The following is an 18269-nucleotide window of genomic DNA, read 5'->3' as shown; positions in this document are numbered from 1 at the left end:
ATCTCTCTCGCTCTCTCTCTCTCTCTTTTTTTTTCCTCTATGTGCTCCTCTGCTTCATCAGTCGTCACATGGTGGCAGAGGCAAAGTTTGCGGAGACCAGAGTGAGGAGAGAGAGAGAGAGATAGAGAGAGAGAGAGAGAGAGAGAGAGAGAGAGAGAGAGAGAGAGAGAGAGAGATAGAGAGAGAGAGAGAGAGATAGAGAGAGAGAGAGATAGAGAGAGAGAGAGATAGAGAGAGAGAGAGAGATAGAGAGAGAGAGAGATCTCTCTCTCTCTCGCTCTCTCTCTCGCCTCGAGAGCCTCTCTCTGCTCTGTTGGCTAGAATTGTAAATGAGAAAGGTGAAGGCAGCAGATGCCGCGTCATGCCAGAGGCTTGCGCCGAGCACACTGGGGCCAAAATCGGAGCCCGACAAAACTCGTGCAACGCAAACTCTGTGGGAGGCTCTTGTCCAATCCTGGCCCACTATAATAGGGCTGTGGCGGCGGGGGCACATACACACACTGGAGAACTGCATTGGTGCTCCTACCTGTAAAACCACACACGCATATAGAATAGATTTTAAAGTTCTGCTACTGGTCTGGTACTGGTCTATATATCATTAAATGGTTTAGGTCCTGAATATATGAAAGAAACTCTAATGGAATACAAACCCAGTAGGCTCTGAGATCGACATACTGAAGTCTAATAATGGAGTGCAGAGTCCAAAGCAAACATAAGCAGCATTTAGTTATTATGCAGCAAAAAAAAAAAAAAAGAATAAATTGCCAAGAAAGGTGACGTCAGCCCCAAGTGTGAATGTTTTCTAATTCAGATAGTTTTTTTCTCATGCGTTTTAGAGTAATAAGTAGAATTTTTTTTGCACTAAATGCTGTCTTAATTGTACTTTTTCAAATGTTCCTATTTATGTATTTGCTTTTAATCATGTAAATGTTTGGAAGACAACTAACAATTGGACCTTTGCTGCCTTTGATAGGAAAGGTGGAAAAATCCTCAACTTTGGCGTGGTTGTTGGGATGCGGGACTTTGTGTTATCCCGCTTTACCGCACACCAAACATCATAGATTTGATCAGGATAACTTTTAGAACCATCCTTTAGAGAACCGGGCCCAAATTCAGCCCATTTATCTGTATGTCTAGTATATACCCTGCTTTAAACATTGAACATGTTTAACATTTACGATTGCTGTACTTCCAATAATTAGGCCTTTATTGATTTCAATTCTAGCAGAAAATTCACTAACATACCATACACACCACAAGATAATCACTTTTATTTATTTTTAATTTTTTTTTGAGAGGCAATCAATTATCGTTTAGGGAACTCAAGCTTGGCCCAATTTTCGGTATGCGTACCTGGCTCAATGGGGCGACTACGAGTGTGGTGTGTTAAATGGAAGTGTCTGGCCTTGAAGTGTATGAAATTGGCTAATTTATATATGGTGTGCTGGTAGAATCCTCGGAGTGTGCAGCTACGTGCGTGTGTTTCCTTTGTGTGAATGTTAAGTGTTGATACCTTCGGGCGACACTTGTGTCTGCGGAGTTTGATGTGTGTGTCTCTGTGTGACAGCAGCCGAGCCGTGCCAGGTATAGGCCTCAGTGAGCGCGTGTGCGCGCGTCTGGTCGGCAGCCATGTTGTTGGGTAGCAGATGGCATCGTGGTTGGCAGGGGAGGGGCTGCTTAGCACAACTAATCAGACAGTTACGGATAGGGCAGCTGGGAGGGCACTCGGCCAGCCCTGTGTGCGCATGTGTTTGTGTGCGTTAGTGCTTGTGTGTGACAGTGTGAGTTAGAATGTGAATGTGTGCTATGATGTTGACAGCGGTGGGCCCGTTGGCCTTGTGATACCTCGCAGCGCTCCTCTCGCCTCCTCGCTGTCGGTGTGCCCTCGTGTCCTCACCTTGCTCTTCTTGTCTTCAGTCTTTTTGTCTTCGACTATTTTGATGATTTTTCACTTGGTATTCATTCACAAATGCTTTTTTTGGAAACACATTACATTATAGTGATATAGAGAAGTATGCACGAGATTTCTTAAAAATGCATCAAGATTTAAAATACACTGAACCAACAATCACTGTGGGGAATACATTCCAGCATCCGCAAGGTAAAGAGACCTTTACATAACACTTCTTGGAAACAACCTTTACCCATCCCATATGCTTTAAACACATTTAGATGTATACTATGATAACACATTTTTTCATTTTTATTTTTGTTAATTTATAACAGTAAGTACTGTACAGTGGAAGCTCGTTGAAATGGACCCTGATTTAACTGATATGGATTTAAAATGGACAGGCGGGACTGAACAGTGTGTCCAATAATCAATTTCCTTCACTTAAAATGACATTGACAGACTGTGTTACTTCCAGAACTGGCCGCTGTTGTTTACTGGCACTGTGGCGCAATGCAGGCAGAGAATGGGACTGACGCATTTCCAGGTCACGTACTGTATATACAGTATGACGAGATACAAGTGCAAAAAAAATATATATATATAAAACGTGCCTCCTCTGCTTACGTCAGGCAACTTTAATGTGCGGCATTGACGTGGCGCTCATGTGATGATGATTGTTTTATTTTGTGTAGAGTGGAAAAGAAGAGAGATATGGCTCTTGAGGAATACAAAGCACAAGTCTTTGGAGTGTTCAACATATTATATTTTGGTACATTAACAGTTTTTCTTGTCAAGCCCTTACACCTTTGGCAACAGATTTAGTATTAGGACGCACACTAATTCCTTACGGGTCAGTAGATCGACTCGCTGATGATGAACACTGTACGTCAATGTCACTATAAACAAACACACCGGCTTGGGAATTTTTGATACAATGTGAAGATTTTTTTAAAAGTTCAATGTTTAAAAAAGAAAAAAAATCTTCCTCTTCTTCCCCTCCTTTCGGCTTGTCCCGTTAGGGGTCGCCACAGCGTGTCAACTTTTTCCATCTAAGCCCACGTTCTTCATGTCCTCCCTCACAACATCCATCAATCTTTTCTATGGTCTTCCTCTCGCTCTTTTGCCTGGCAGCTCAATCCTCAGCACCCTTCTACCAATATACTCTCTCTCTCGCCCCTGGACATGTCCAAACCATCGAAGTCTGCTCTCTCGAACCTTGTCTCCAAAACATCCAACTGCGGCTGTGCCTCTAATGAGCTAATTTCTAATCCTATCCATCCTGCTCACTCCTAGCGAGAACCTCAACATCTTAATTTCTGCCACCTCCAGTTCTGCTTCCTGTTGTTCCTTCAGTTCCAGCGTCTCTCATCCGAACATCATGGCCAGCCTGACCACTGTTTTATAGACTTTGCCCTTCATCCTAGCGGAGACTCTTCTGTCACATAGAACACCAGACACCTTCCGCCAGCTACTCCAACCTGCTTGGACCCGTTTCTTCACTTCCTTACCACACTCACCATTGCTCTGGATTGTTGATCCAAGGTATTTGAAGTGATCCACCCTCGCTATCTCTTCTCCCTGTAGCCTCACTCTTCCCCCTCCACCCGTCATTCACGCACATATATTCTGTTTAAAAAAAAAAATAATAAAATAAATAAAAAATTGCTTGTAAGAACTTTACTATACTGGGTCTTTTAGGCCACGAAAAAAAACCTAAAAAACAATACTTTTGTACTGTACAGTAAGATATGTGCATATGGCCTCAATAAAACATGTTTCATCGTAATGGACAATTGGCTGTTGGAGAATCCCCCGCCACTCTTCATGCATTATATTAAGGTTCCACTCTGTTATGTAAAAACTGAACGCCATGTTCAGTCATCTGAGCATTTACATTATCAAGTGTCGAGTAATAAATTTTGCTCTAGTTCGGTTATTTACTAAAATTGGTAACTATTTATTCATTTTTTATGTATTTTGTATTTATCTTATTAAATAATTGGCTTGGTTCTTTATTTTAAATAAAAAATATATTTATCCAAAAGAATGCATAGCCTTAATTAGAAGTACATATTATCAATTCTGTATCCTCAGATGGATTGTATGTCACTGTATGCCGCTTTAATTGACACAGCAGTACCACATCACTCTACATGCACCGTATTCCGATCATCAAACAGCGCCGTAATTGGTGTCCTTTGCAAGAATAGACCGAATAGACAGATCTCTAACTGGGAGACCTCGGGCGAGATTGAGGCAAATCTGTCGGCGACAACTGTTCTCCGAGCAGCCAAGTCTGCCCCAGGACACTGGCCTACATAGGCGCACTTCTGCCGCACGACCCAGAAGCGAACCGACCCCTTCGCCTCCCATCCACCATTGGGCCACCACCTCGACTTGCCGTTGCCTTCGTGTAGTGCAGCACACGTCTTTCAGAAGTTTGACATATTATGAAGTTTGAGTATTAACTAACACAGATTGGCATACAGCGAATGTTCCCTTTGTGTGCCTGCATTGCTGCTTCTTGTGAGTGGATGTTAGCTGTTGAATTACCTACTGCCATGCTTTGTCAGGTTCACATCCTCGTACAGTAGTACCCTGAGTGATGATTTTATTTTGAGAATTTTATTTTATTGTTATATGTTGGCAGAGAACATCACAACATAGGCCCAGCATCCCAGGTTTCACTCACATGACAAAATCTTGCTGAAATAATTCCTTATTTCTAGTGATAATATATTACTATAGTTATTTTAAGACAGGTTAGAGTTTTTTTTTTCTAAATTTTGAGCAAGACAAAGACTTGTTTTAAGATACAAAAACTTATTTGAACCACCCCCTTCCATCAAAATCGAATTTTTTGCTACTGTTTTAAGCACAACATGTGTGGGTTTGACATTAATATGGTTTGTTGATTGAATGCAAAAGGCGATAAACAACTGAGGGTTTATAAAACTGGCGTTTTTGACAGTGTGACGGAGTTTTCACAATTAATATTCAAGTACCTTTCCACTTTGTGGTTGGGACCCACCCACTCAACTCATCCGAAACTGCAACTGCAACTCTGAGTAAGTGAGAAACTGAGCAAATTCCGGTGTCACCTGGAGTGCAGAAATACAAAAATGTGAATCAAAGTGTTATTCTTTTAATAGTATATTTTACTACACTTTGAATAAATCTAATATGAGGACATTTGTTTTTGCATTTTGTACAGTTTGCTGGCTTTTGAGACACGAAGGATTTCGCCCTCGCTTCTTTCATCCCTTTAAGACAAATCCTCTATACACAGCACTTAGTACGTTTCTCTCTCTCTCTTGCTCTCGCTCTCTCTCTGTCCCCCCCCTCTCTCTCACACTCTTTTGCTTTCTCTTTGTCTCTTTCTCAGAAAAGTGTGATTGTCTCTGTAATTAATTTGCTTGGTTAGCACATCTGCCTCATAGTGTTGAGATTAGCGGTTTGGCCTTCCTGCATAGTTTGCGTGTTCCTCTTGCATGAGTTTTGAAAACATGCATGTTAGGTTCATTGAAGATTCATAATTGTCCATATGTGTGAGGGTGAACATTTGTCTACGTATATCCTAGAGCTGGATGGAAACCAGTCCAGGTGCACACTACAGTGAAGAAAATAAGTATTTGAACACCGTACTATATTGGAAGTTCTCCCACTTAGAAATCATGGAGGGGTCTGACATTTTCATCGTAGGTGCATGTCCACTGTGAGAGAGATAACCTAAAAAGAAAAATCCAGAAATCACAATGCACAACCTCTGGAACAACCTCTTTCCCTCAGTCAGAGCATTGAAGATGGGTCGTGGCTGGGTCTTTCACCGTGACAATGACCCGAAGCACTCAGCCAGCAAAATCAAGGAATGGCTCCGTAAGAAGCATATCAAAGATCTGGCATGACCTAGCCAGTCTCCTGACCTAAACCCAATCGAAAATCTTTGGAGGGAGCTGAATCTCAGTGTTTCTCAGCGACAGCCCAGAAAACTTTCTGATCTAGAGAAGATCTGTGTGGAGGAGTGGGCCAAAATCCCTCCTGCAGTGTTTGCAAACCTGGTGAACAACTACAGGAAATGTTTGACCTCTGTAACTGCAAACAAAGGCGACTGTACCAAATATTAACATTGGTTTTCTCAGGTGTTCAAATACTTATTTGCAGCTGTATCACACAAATAGATCGTTAAAAAAATCATACATTGTGATTTCTGGATTTTTCTTTTTAGATTATCTCTCTCACAGTGGACATGCACCTGCGATGAAAATTTCATACCCCTCCATGATTGCTAAGTGGGAGAACTTGCAATAAAGCAGGGTATTCAAATACTTATTTTCTTCACTGTACATTGTGCCCAAAGTCATCAGAGATAGGCTCCAGCTTACCCGTGACCCCAATGAGGATAAGTGGCAAACTGGGATGTTCATGTGCTTCCACACATACATATGACAGCTTTTGAGATGTCTTAAACATATTTACACACTTCTGCCGGAGTGCTCTTGGTATTTCGATGTGGCCTGGTGGGAAGAGCGGGGCACCGTGGCGGCGGAAAGGGTGACAGTGGGCGCGCCTCCTTGATGAAGAAAAGAGGATCGGGCCACAGCCTGTAAACAAAGTTGACTCGTCGACAGATGGAATGAATGACAGAGCGCCAAGCCGCCCCTGGGACGCGCCTGGCAGCACTGTGGCAAGTGAAGGAGGGAGGGAGGGATGGAGAGATAAAGGGAGGAGGTGGCCAACAGGAGAGGAGGTGTGAACAGGTGCATGGCTGCTGAAGGAAGAACCAGCAGATGGAGAAAGATACAGCCAGTTTAGTTACAGGAGGGGAAAAAAAAGGTGGGTGGGGAAACAGGCATGAGAAATGGAATGGAGGGATATAGGTAGGTAGGTTGAGAGAGAGAGAGAGAGACAGACAGACAGATGAAGGGGGTCTGCGGGCTACATCAGGCTGCCTCTGTGTGTCATATGTCAGACTGACCTGGAGGCGTGCTAAAAACCAAACAAAGCAATTTGTTCCATGCGGCGTCAATAAATGATGTTCACGATATCTTTTTAATTTTGCTCCCTATTCTCTCTCTGCAATGCTTTCTCTCGTGTTCTTTTCAAGTGCTTGGCAGCGAGCTCTGCACGAGCCCTCCACACGCTTACAGATGATGTTCGCCTCAAAACTGATGAATATTAATAGTGTGTAAATTGACGCTGTCTGTCATAAATAGCTGCTGAATCCGTTGGAATAGTCCACCTGAAATGAATCATTGCGTGTCGTCATTTGGATCGAAAAACACACATACTGTAGTCAACGGTGAATATACTGTAGTACAGTATTGCTCCATGGCAATAATATTACCTCTTAAAAGTGATGCTGCGGTATTGCAGAGTTTGTATCGGTCTGTTGTGGTAAAGAAGCTTTTTGTACTGTTCAATTTGTTTTCTTTTGTCAGCTAATGGGCAAGAGCAAGTTTATTTCGGCTTTATTTTAGTATTTAACAGGCTTTTTAGACAACATTTAGTAGTACAGATGATCTTGAGAAATTGTATGGAAGTGAATCAAAAACTGTGATGCTGGTCCAACAAAAAGTTGCAGTGACTTTGTGTGATGTATGACAAAAGAGCGATTGTACTTCTGAGTCTTTGTACAAACATCGGCCCGTTTGAATGAGTGTCTCCTCCAAGCCTACCATCTGACTTCAATTTGTGTGCCGCTCCTCTAATAAAGCAGCATTTGGCGCTGCTGGCTCGGGACGTCGCCGACACCGTGGGGCGCCGCAAACTCTCGAGTCGGGCCGGGCTACACTCCCCCACCCCCGCCCTCATCTAATGGCCGACAGCTTGAATAGTGCCCACTTAGGCCGGTCCTGCCCAGTAGCCCCCCGCTCTCTCTTTACCCAGCAGCCACTGCACCTGGCTGCTCAGCCACAAACATCCCATCTTTGGCCTTTGGCCCGCCTGGTAACTGACACTTGTCCAGAGCTGTGTGTGTGTTCATATTGATGCGTTTGTGTGAGTGTCTGCATCAGGGCTGGCTACGTTATGGACCCGAAACACTGGTTCCTCTCCAGACCCCAAACTAAAGGCTCTTTGATGGTTCTGTGATAATGACCTGCTGCTTGGATCTGATCAAACTGACTCAAGCAGATGAAGACTGTCCATTTGATGACCTCACGTGTCCTCCAGCAACTTCATGTCGAGCAGTGGAACATCCAAAGTCCAACGCAGTCCATTCTGGACATACAAATAGTTGATTCCAGCCTCAAACTCTAAACCCTAAAAAAATTTCTTACCTGTGTAGGTAATTTTTTAAGAAGTAATGTTTTGAAATTTATGTAGGATTAAAATTGCTCCCACTGTCTTAAAAAAACAAATCAATGATTCTTAGAGGACAAATAGTCAAAGCAGAGTAAATATTGATTTTTATTTTCTTTAAACATTAACTGTCTCCCTGTGCCCTGTGATTGGCTGGTGACCAGTTTAGGGTGTCCCCTGCCTCCTGCCCGATGACAGCTGGGGTTGGTTCCAGCACTCCTGTGGCCCATGTGAGGATAAGCGGCTCAGAAAATGGATGGAATTGCCTTTAAGAATATGAAATACCTCAGGCATGATGAGGAAAAAATGGCATCTGTACATCTGTAGTGTGTGGTGTCCTTGAGGTGACCAAAGCCCACCAAATGCCAAATAATGTCATCGTTCCGCCACTCACCTCTGAGAGGCAGCATGGCGCCACAAGGCATCCAATGCTACCACAAAAGCAAAAGAAGAAGAAAATGAAGTAGTAGTCGCGGCACGGTGGTTCAGCTGGTTCAATCCCGGCCACGCTGTGTGGGTTTTCTCCGGGCACTCCAGTTTCCTCCCACATCCCCAAAACATGCAGTATTAATTGGACACTAAATTGCCCCAAGGTGTGATTGTGAGTCCAACTGTTTGTCTCTATGTGCCCTACAATTGGGTGGCAACCAGTTAAGAGTGTACCCTACCTCCTACCCGTTGACAACTGGGATAGGCTCCAGCACTCCCTGCAACCCTTGTGAGGATAAGTGGCAGAGAAAGTGGATGGATGAAGTAGTACCGTATTTCCCGCACTATAAGGCACACCTAAAAAACTAATTTTCTCAAAAGCTGATGTTGCGCCTTATATATGGTGCGCCTTATATATGAAAAAAGTCTTAAAATAGGCCATTTATTAAAGGTGAGCCTTATAGTGCAGAAAATACGGTAGTTCCATTTTTGTTCTTTAATAACCAAATGATAAACTTTTGTCGTCCGGCAGCAGCCGGTTCTTATCATATGTGGTGTATGAACCTTTTCTGAAATGAATTTTTGAGATAACTTTTTTGTCACATATCTTTCGGTGCTTCAGCTTACGGCCGGCTGTGCTACCCTGAGAACACCCGATCTCGTCGGATCTCAGAAGCTAAGTGGGTTTGGCCCTGGTTAGTACTCGGATGGGAGACCGCCTGGGAATACCGGGTGCTGTAAACTTCTCTCCCCGGCTAAAATGCAGAGGGGTTGCGTCGGGAAGGGCTTCCGGTGTAAAACTTTGCCAAACAAATATGCGTTCATCTGAGATGATGACACGCTGTGGCGATCCCTCACGGGACCGGCTGAAAGAGGTAGTGATAGCAGTATTGGTAGAAGAAATAAAGAAACTCTTACTGAAATTAGAGGACCCCCCCCCCAACTATGAACTATATCACTTATTTTGAGATACAAAACGACTTTCATTATCTTTCGGTTGCATCAGTCTGTAACTTAAACTTTTTGTTCATCCTTTTCGTTGTTGAGGATGAGCCTCCTTCCTATTCACTTTTTTCTTGAGCCCACATTTGTTGATTTTTAGTGGTTTATTGTATGTTTTACCACCATCAGCTCTTGACACATACCGTATATAGTAAATGTGTCATATTGTGGAACTTGTTAAGAAGTTGTTTTGCGACGATGAGGTGATGCTGTGTTTGCTCGCTTTTCTCATCCTCTTCGGCACCATCGACGCTCTCTTGCTGATTGCTGGAACTTCCTGGCGTGGCATCTGATGCTAATTGGTGGGTAAACAGGTCTGGTGTGAGCGCCCTGTCCTCCTCCTCATCCTCTTCATCCTCCTCATCCCCCTCCTCAATTGCATACATACACACACACACACACACACACGTATGGACAGACGCACAAAAGTAGACGTGCACCCCCCCCCCCAAAAAAAAAAAAAAAAAACCTCTTGCAGGACCAAATGGCTGGCAATGCCTGGCCGCCATCTCCCGCTGAGCCATGGTGTGCGCTTTGGTGGCTCAGGCTGCTGTTCAAGCCCAGCGGGTGTTCAGCTCACCCACTCAGACACGCGCACACACACACACACTAACAGTATCCTCGTGTCCCCTGCACGGCAACGCCACCCGCTTTCACACCCCAGACAGCAGGACAGCAGGAGAACACACATACAGGCGCACAGGCAGGATGGAACAGACAGACGCGGTCACTTTAGAGATGCAGGCCAAGCTCTGCAGGGGAGAAAAGTTTTCACTTTAACTGTAGAATTCTCTCTTCATTAGCGCCTCTTTGGACTTCAGGAAGAGTTGTTTATTTCTCATCGCTCTCGCTCGCTCTGTCTTTATAGTTTTTCCCGTTCTTTTGGTCTTTTGTCTGCGTCTGTTGTTGGCACGCGGCTGGACTTGCTTGAGTTGCAAAGTTTTTGATTTGAACAGACAGACGGCGAGGATGCACGCACCTTTTGTGTTGCGGCCCTACCTGTGCTGTTTTTGTTTTTTTTTTTTTTTTATGTATGCAGTTGGAGGGAAGAATTAAAATCATTTAGTGGTTTCCTTCCATAGATTTGTGCTGGTACTATTCAGTCAGTGGTCGCTCTTCTCCGTCACTGTTGTCTAAATCAGATAACTGGATGAGTCAAAACTTTCTTCAACTAAATCACAACAAAACTGAGACAATTGTTTTTGGCAATAAAGAAAAGAGAATTGCTATTATTAAACACCTGAACTCTATCTTTTAAAAACCAAAGACCAAGTCCGAAACCTTGGTGTTCCGATTGATTCCGACCTGACTTTCAACAATCATATCAAATCAATCACAAAAACTGCCTTGTACCATCTGAAGAACGTATCTAGAGTGAAGTCTTATATGTGTCAAGCAGACCAGGAAAAGCTCATCCATGCTTTTATCTCAAGTAGACTTGACTACTGTAATGGTCTTCTGAATGGACTCCCAAAAAACAGAGTATTAAACAGCTGCAGCTCATTCAGAATGCTGCAGCGCGCGTTCTGACCAAAACAAAGCGGTCAGAGCATAGAACTCCAATCCTAAAGTCCTTGCACTTGCTTCCAGTCAGCTTTAGAATAGATTTTAAAGTTCTGCTACTGGGCTATAAATCACTATATATATATTTTTTAAATATTTTGTCATTTTTATGGCATTAACATTTTTTATCTCTTTGTTTTCAAATGCCTTCAATTATGTAAAGCACATTGAATTACCTCGTGAATGAAATGCGCTATACAAATAAATTTGCTTTGCTTTGCTTACTATTTTGTAGAGTTTCTGCAAATGTGACTGAACTGCAACCATACATTTTATTTAAAAAAAAAAAAAAAAGAGCACACACCATGTATAGTGTTATTGTGTACGTAGCTCCATATGGCCTCCATACAGTCAAATATATTATTACCAAAGACATACAGTGGACCTCCGAGTTCTCGTGGTTAGGCACCTGCGGTCACCTCTTTTCTCTTTTCAGGACCCAACACCCCATTTTAATTAGCAGTATAACCCCGCTTTTTCCCGTGCAATTATAATGGATGTCAATTATTCACGTAATTTCATTGGAACGGATTTGGCAATTTACATGTAAAATGCAGTTCTACTTACGAAAGTTTCACATCACAAAACGACTTCTGGAGCGGATACATTTTTGCAAGTAGAGGTATACCACTGTATATTTCGTTTAGTGTTGCCACTGTCTGACCGAAATACAGCAGGATTTACTGGCAGTAAGTAGTCTGACATGGTACAATCAGGAAAGACCGAATTTGTCTTGTAGTCTGATCCAGGCATAAGTCAAGGTAACACTGTATTGTATCTAATCACGATCGAAATGACTTTTGTACTAAGTGGTCTTTCATTGTCTTCCCGCCTTCAGAGAGGACAACGAGACGGCGGCGAGGGCTCACGAGGACAAGATGGCGTGCGCGGCCCGTGCGTGGCGTGACCGTGAGGGCGAAATGACGGCGCTGCTCCAGCAAATGGAGATGCAGCACTTGCAGAGAGGTCAGTTGCTCCAAAATGACAAAGTTAGCCCCTGAACAGTATCCTCTTGTATGTGGATGTGTATTCAGAGGTTCAGCCTCACAGGATGGCTTTAAAAAGAGACGCCACACTAATAAAGCAAGGCGGCCGTCTGATTTCAGGCACAATCTCTTATGCTTACATTTCATTCCCTGCAATATGGGACAGTGGAATATTTTGCTCATGCAAAACAATAGAAATGAAACTTACCTGCAACAAATTGGAGCCCCTCTGGGCAAATAAGGCTTAAATGGAAAAGAATGACACACTATGGCGTGTGTGCCCCTAAGGCATCCATTCATTTTCTTTAGCGCTTATCCTCACGAGGGTCACGGGGAATGCTGGAGCCTATCCCCATCTGTCAACGGGCAGGAGGCGGGGTACACCCTGAACTGGTTGCCAGCCAATCGCAGGGCACACAGAGACAGACAACTATTCACACTCACAATCACACCTTGGGGCAATTTATAGTGTCCAATTAATGTTGCATGTTTTTTGGGATGTGGGGGTAAACCGTAGTGCCCGGAGAAAATCCACGCAGGCACGGGGAGAACATATAAACTCCACAAAGGCGGAGCTGGGATTGAACCTGGGTCCTCAGAACTGTGAGGCCAACGTTTTTTCAGCTGCCCCACCGTGCCGCCTCCCTAATGTAATGCTTCTCAATTGTTTTCTGTTACGACCCCCCCAGGAAGGAGAAAAATATTTGCGACCCTCCCCTGCAAGTACATCTCCATATAACATTGTATATAAAAGATAATGTAATATAATACTTAGAAACTTTGAAGAAAGTACAAAACAAAGATATAGATCAACTTCCTGCCATGTACTGCAGCGGATCTTCAAGTACACTTTAGTGTATTCTCGTACAGGAAATCTTATTCTTCAGGGTCTCCATTGGTACATCTATGTGTGGAATTTAAATGTTCCCCCTGTGCTTCTTTAATTGAACACTCAAAATTGTCCGTAGGTGTTTGTCTATATCCGCCCTGTGATATGCCATATTATTGCTGGGAGAGGCTCCAGTTCCCCGGTGACCCCATTGAGGATAAGCTTATAGAAAATAGATTGCCGCAACATGTCTACAGCAGCGAGGTGCCTGGTCACCTCAGAGGAGGAAGTGGAAATGTGGAAGGTGACCAGTACAGGTCAGAGTGCCCGTTGCGTCAGAGCTACTGCTGCTCGCGCAACTGTTGGACCATCTGGAACCTCAGCCCGGCCCTCCTCATCCTTTACCCTACCTGCGTGTTCCTCCGCAAGCAGGCCGCCTGATGCTTTTCAAGACAAAGACTGACGGCGGTGGGTTTTAGTGACAGAGGGGGGGTTGGCACGGCGACTTGGGCTGACTACGTTTGTCATTTTAAATGTGAACAGTCCCCTCTAAAAGATTTGCGAACATCCTGAAAAAGATCACAGGAGAAAATGCTAATTTTATCCATCCATTTTCTTTGCCGATTATCCTCACAAGGGTCGCGGGGCATGCAGAAGCCTTTCGCTGCTGTCAAGGGGGAGGAGGCGGGGTACACCCTGAACTGGTTGCCAGCCATTCGCAGGGCACATCGAGATAAACAGTCGCCCTCATAATCACACCAAGGGTCAATTTAGTGTCCAATTAATGTTGCATGTTTTTAGGATGTGGGAGGAAAGTGGAGTGCCCTGAGGAAACCCACGCAGGCATGGGGAGAACATGCAAACTCCACACAGGGAGGGCTGGGATCAAACCCGGGACCTCAAAATTGTGAGGCCAACACTTTCCAGCTGACCCACAGTGCCTGCCCTCAATAATTTTATTTTAGCAAAAATTGTTTTTTAGAGAAAAAAAATAATTCACAGGAAAACGTGTAATTCAGTGATGAAAGTCCTCCGGATAAATTGCCTAAAATCAATCCCGATATTAGTTGACAAAATTGGATGAACATGCGTTTCAGTTCGTTGTTTTGCTTTCACGAGTGTAGCCATGTTGAGGCACTAAAACTGGTAAGAGTAATGCCCCTCCCCTCGCATTCGCTCAAGACGGCACTTATTTTGTGTGGTCTTGACATTAATTTACGTGTTTATTTCATAAACTTTGTTAACTAAACAACCCTGCTTCACCCGGAAACAGGAAATGCAAGTTAACCGTACTGAGCATGTACGCAGCATGTACGAAAGCGCATGTTGGTTCAGAAGTGCTTCACGTGATGCGAGCGCATTTACGTCGAAACTCATCAACATCATGAGCCATGTCAAAGGAAATTCAGTTACACCAGGACTGCTCATTGCGTCGATCGCGAGGCAGTGTGACGGCATAAAACAAAAACAAAAAACATTAGACTATCATCCACCTTGTCGCTTGATTCAGGTGTGGCCAATACGTCGAGCGCATCTCCTCTTTGCGGCAGTCCCCCAAATTTTAGGATATATTTTCGTGTATATTCTATATCTATACTATAATGTGTATAATGTGGGTAAAAGGACAATTTTAGATGTCTTTTTACTGAATAGTTCACTTAATTCATTTGTCTTGAGATAAGATGGCATATTTTAAGCATATTTTAATGACAAATGTGATTTTGTGCCATCCAGTGATAGGGGGATGGGGGGTAAAAAAATTATGGGCTTGGGCCTTGGGGAACTTCTGCCCAATTTCTTATTTTTTTTTTTTGTGTCAGGACTTACAAATTTTACTTTCAATTTTTGTCTGAATTTTGTTCACAGATATCAACAGAATGCACCACAGCCATCCATTTTTTGAAATATTTCTCGGGGGAGCATGCCCCCGGACCCCCTTAGTACTCACATTTGTATTTTCAGGAAGTTTCACGAAAGTCCACTTTCATCTCTAGTAATTTTACTCCCAAAATATGTCATTTTGCCACGATTAATTGTAACACCGAGGAAAAATAAGCAATGAGGGGGGGAAAAAAAAGTTCATTATCAGAATAAAGTGATCATTTTTACTGCAATCAAGTACGTTTTAGCCACTTGTGTTTGCACATCTGCGGCACCATCTGGCTCTTCACTCCCTCCCCCCTTCATCCTCCTTTTCCTTACCTGTGCATTCATCTGCAACTACGAGACCTGGTGCGACTAGCAAAAAAAAAAAATGGAGGCAGAGAAGGACAGTTGGTGGAAGAGCAGGTGTAAACAAAGGGTTTGTTTCCTGGCACGTGGCGGCGCCACACATGTTGTCTAAAGAGAGCTGACATCAGAGCACAGCAGGAAACATGGAGGGAGGGGAAATGGTGGCCGTCCTTTAGTCACTCGCATCACTTCCTCTTGCCGCTCTTGACAGACGAGCGCCATAATGAGCTTTTTTTTTTTTTTGCTCTCCTTCCATCCATCCACCACCTTTCCTCCCCACCCTCCATATTCCCAATTTTTTTTTTAAATGCATGCATACAGAGCTGCCTCTAGATGACATCAGATATTCTCCCCCCCCCTCCCTCATTCGCGTCCTCCCCCCTTCCTCCATGGCTTTGGCTGTTGTTTGTTTCCAGTGCCAGTTCTGCCGGGCTTTCTGTGTCCCAGGGTTCTTTTTGGCCTGCGCGCGGCCAGACGCATTCAAAGCCTGCTTGCCTAATTAGCATTCTTCGTCGCAACTTTTTCACGCTGTGGCCAAAACTTTCGTGTGTGTATTTGCATGCCCTCTATTTGCGTGTGCGTTCCCCCACCAGATGAAGGTAGTCAAAAGTTAGGCAAGCATCGTTGCAAACTTGGCCACAATTGGCACAGATTTAACTTTTTTTTATGGCAGAGTGTTTATAAATAAAGACACAAATAAAACTGTGATACATTAGTTCACAGGATTAAATTAACACAAACATGCTGAAATATTTAATCTCATGACAAAAATGCCAATGATAAATTTCATCCATCCATCCATTTTCTTCGCCGCTTATCCTCACGAGGGTCACGGGGAGTGCTGGAGCCTATCCCAGCTGTCAACGGGCAGGAGGCGGGCTACACCCTGAACTGGTCGCCAGCCAATCGCAGGGCACATAGAGACAAACAGTCGCATTCACAATCACACCTAGGGGCAATTTAGAGTGTCCAATTAATGTTGCCTGTTTTTGGGATGTGGGAGGAAACGGCACGGGGAGAACATGCAAACTCCACACAGGCAGGTCTGGGATTGAACCCGGGACCTCAGAACTGTGAGGGCAACGCTTTACCAGCTGACCCACCGTGCCACCACGATAAATTTTATGGGAAAAAATATTTTACTAAGAAAAAGTACTGGAAGTATTGTGTTTTCAGTTCATATATACAACGGCCCCACATACTGACCGTACTACGGTGGCCTGGAAGTGCAAAACAATACACTAAACTTTTTAAATTTAGAAAACACATTAACAAAAGCAGAAACACTTCCAACCTCAAAAGAAATTAACAAAAGCCAAAGCACTTTTCCATTTCAGATTACACACCAACAAAAGATGAAGCACAAAAAACAAAACAAATTACAGTTGAAAAAAACCCACAAAGTGACCGTCCCATTTCAGGGACTTTCTACGAAATTCCACGGCCTTTCTCGGCTGGACCCGCCTCTTGCTTCAACTTAATTGGCTCCCCTCACTTTAAAACTGTGTAGCCTGTCGTTGCTCTTTTACACCAGCTGGTCGTTCACACCTACGGACAATTTAGTCCTCAATCAACCTACCGTGCACGTTTTTGGAATGTGGGAGGAAACCGTAGTACCCAAGAAAACCCACACGGGGACGGGACGAACATGTAAATGCCAACCTGGGAAGCCGAACCTGGTTCATAGGCAGATGGACCGCAGTCCACAGTACTCAAGCCATTGTGATATTTTTATATATATATATATATATATATATATATATATATATATATACACACACACACACACCATAATTTCCGTCTTATAAACCGCGACTTTTTTCACACGCTTTCAACCCTGCGGCTTATGCGGTGATGCGGCTAATTTGTGCATTTTTTTCTAATGGCCGCAAGGGGGCACTCGAGCGGAAAAGGTAAGGGTGACACTGGTGCATTATATGTGCTGAGGAAGTGACTTTTACCGGTATGTTTTTTTTTTTTTTTAACCAGCCCTGTTAGCGCTGTGGTAGCGTGTTGCTGCTATGTTACTGCCGGGTCTCAGTGATTATTACCAGTATGTTTTTTTTATTCCACCAACCCTGTTAGCGCTGTGTCAGCGTTAGCGGCGCGCTAGCGTGTTGCTGCTGTGTTACTGGCGTGTCTCAATGATTTAGGTATGTTTTTTATTTTTTTTATACCAGCCCTGTTCGTGCTACCATGTTGTTGCTATGTTAAGCTAAGATAAGGTATTAAAACTTTGAAAACTCCCGTCTTTCTATATCTCGTGTTTCAACGTGGGTTTCAATGTGGGCAGTTGCAGCTTTTCCACAGGTGCAGCTTATGTACTGTATTTACGTATGTATGGTATTTCCTTTACAAATGTACTGGGTGAGGCTTGTAACCAGGTGCGCTCTGTAGGCCGTAAATTACGGTATCTATATATTTTTTGTGCTTCGTGTTAAAATTTGAGGTAAAAGCGAACTTGTGATACACTGCTTCATGATGTTGGTAGAGAACACCACAACATTTGCCGAGTAGCCCCAACCATCACTCACAATTTGAGATTAGATTAAAATGAGTTTCGAGCTAAGTGATGGCACCACAGTATAATGGAGTTAATGTAAATTTAGAAATTGCTGAAATTTGACCACAAACTGCTATATGGCACAGGATGAAGTACCAAAAACAAAACATTTTATGAGAAGGTTGTCAAATTAAAAGGGAAAAAAAAAACAGTTATAATGCTGAATTTTTATTAAGCTTTACGTAAACTACATTAACATTCAAACGACTTTTACCACTTCCTTTATTTTCAGTGTAGCTTAGCGTTCCTCTTTGCTTTGAAGAACATTTTGTTTGCTTTCTCGTTACTATAAGCAAACAGAATAAATAGTCCAACTTTTCAAAGACATGGCCTTGGCCTCCCTTTTATTTGATTGCTGCTCGCGCCTGATGGCGCTCGAACGCGGGAGCAGGTGGACCATCGTCTCCTCCATCCAAAAACGCCAGCCATTGTTATTAGTCGTTTGTTTTCTAAGAGGAGTAAACATATGTC

General features: G+C 43.5%; 1 protein-coding gene and 1 pseudogene across 4 annotated transcripts in view; both read left to right on the top strand.

Annotated features, from left to right (window-relative positions):
• sdccag8 (SHH signaling and ciliogenesis regulator sdccag8) overlaps positions 1-18269 on the top strand; it is a 55480-nt gene that overhangs the window by 17957 nt on the left and 19254 nt on the right. For all 4 annotated transcript variants that reach the window (XM_061836513.1, XM_061836516.1, XM_061836514.1 and 1 more), the window contains exon 14: positions 12027-12154. In XM_061836513.1, coding sequence (XP_061692497.1) covers positions 12027-12154 — 128 coding nt within the window. The remainder of the gene's footprint in view (positions 1-12026; positions 12155-18269) is intronic.
• Positions 9245-9367, top strand: LOC133510325 (5S ribosomal RNA; annotated as a pseudogene).

Source organism: Syngnathoides biaculeatus, chromosome 12 (assembly GCF_019802595.1).
Source record: "Syngnathoides biaculeatus isolate LvHL_M chromosome 12, ASM1980259v1, whole genome shotgun sequence".
NCBI classification, from domain to species: domain Eukaryota; kingdom Metazoa; phylum Chordata; class Actinopteri; order Syngnathiformes; family Syngnathidae; genus Syngnathoides; species Syngnathoides biaculeatus.
The sequence above is the reverse complement of the archived record's forward strand: the minus strand, read 5'-3'. Positions and strand labels throughout refer to the sequence as shown.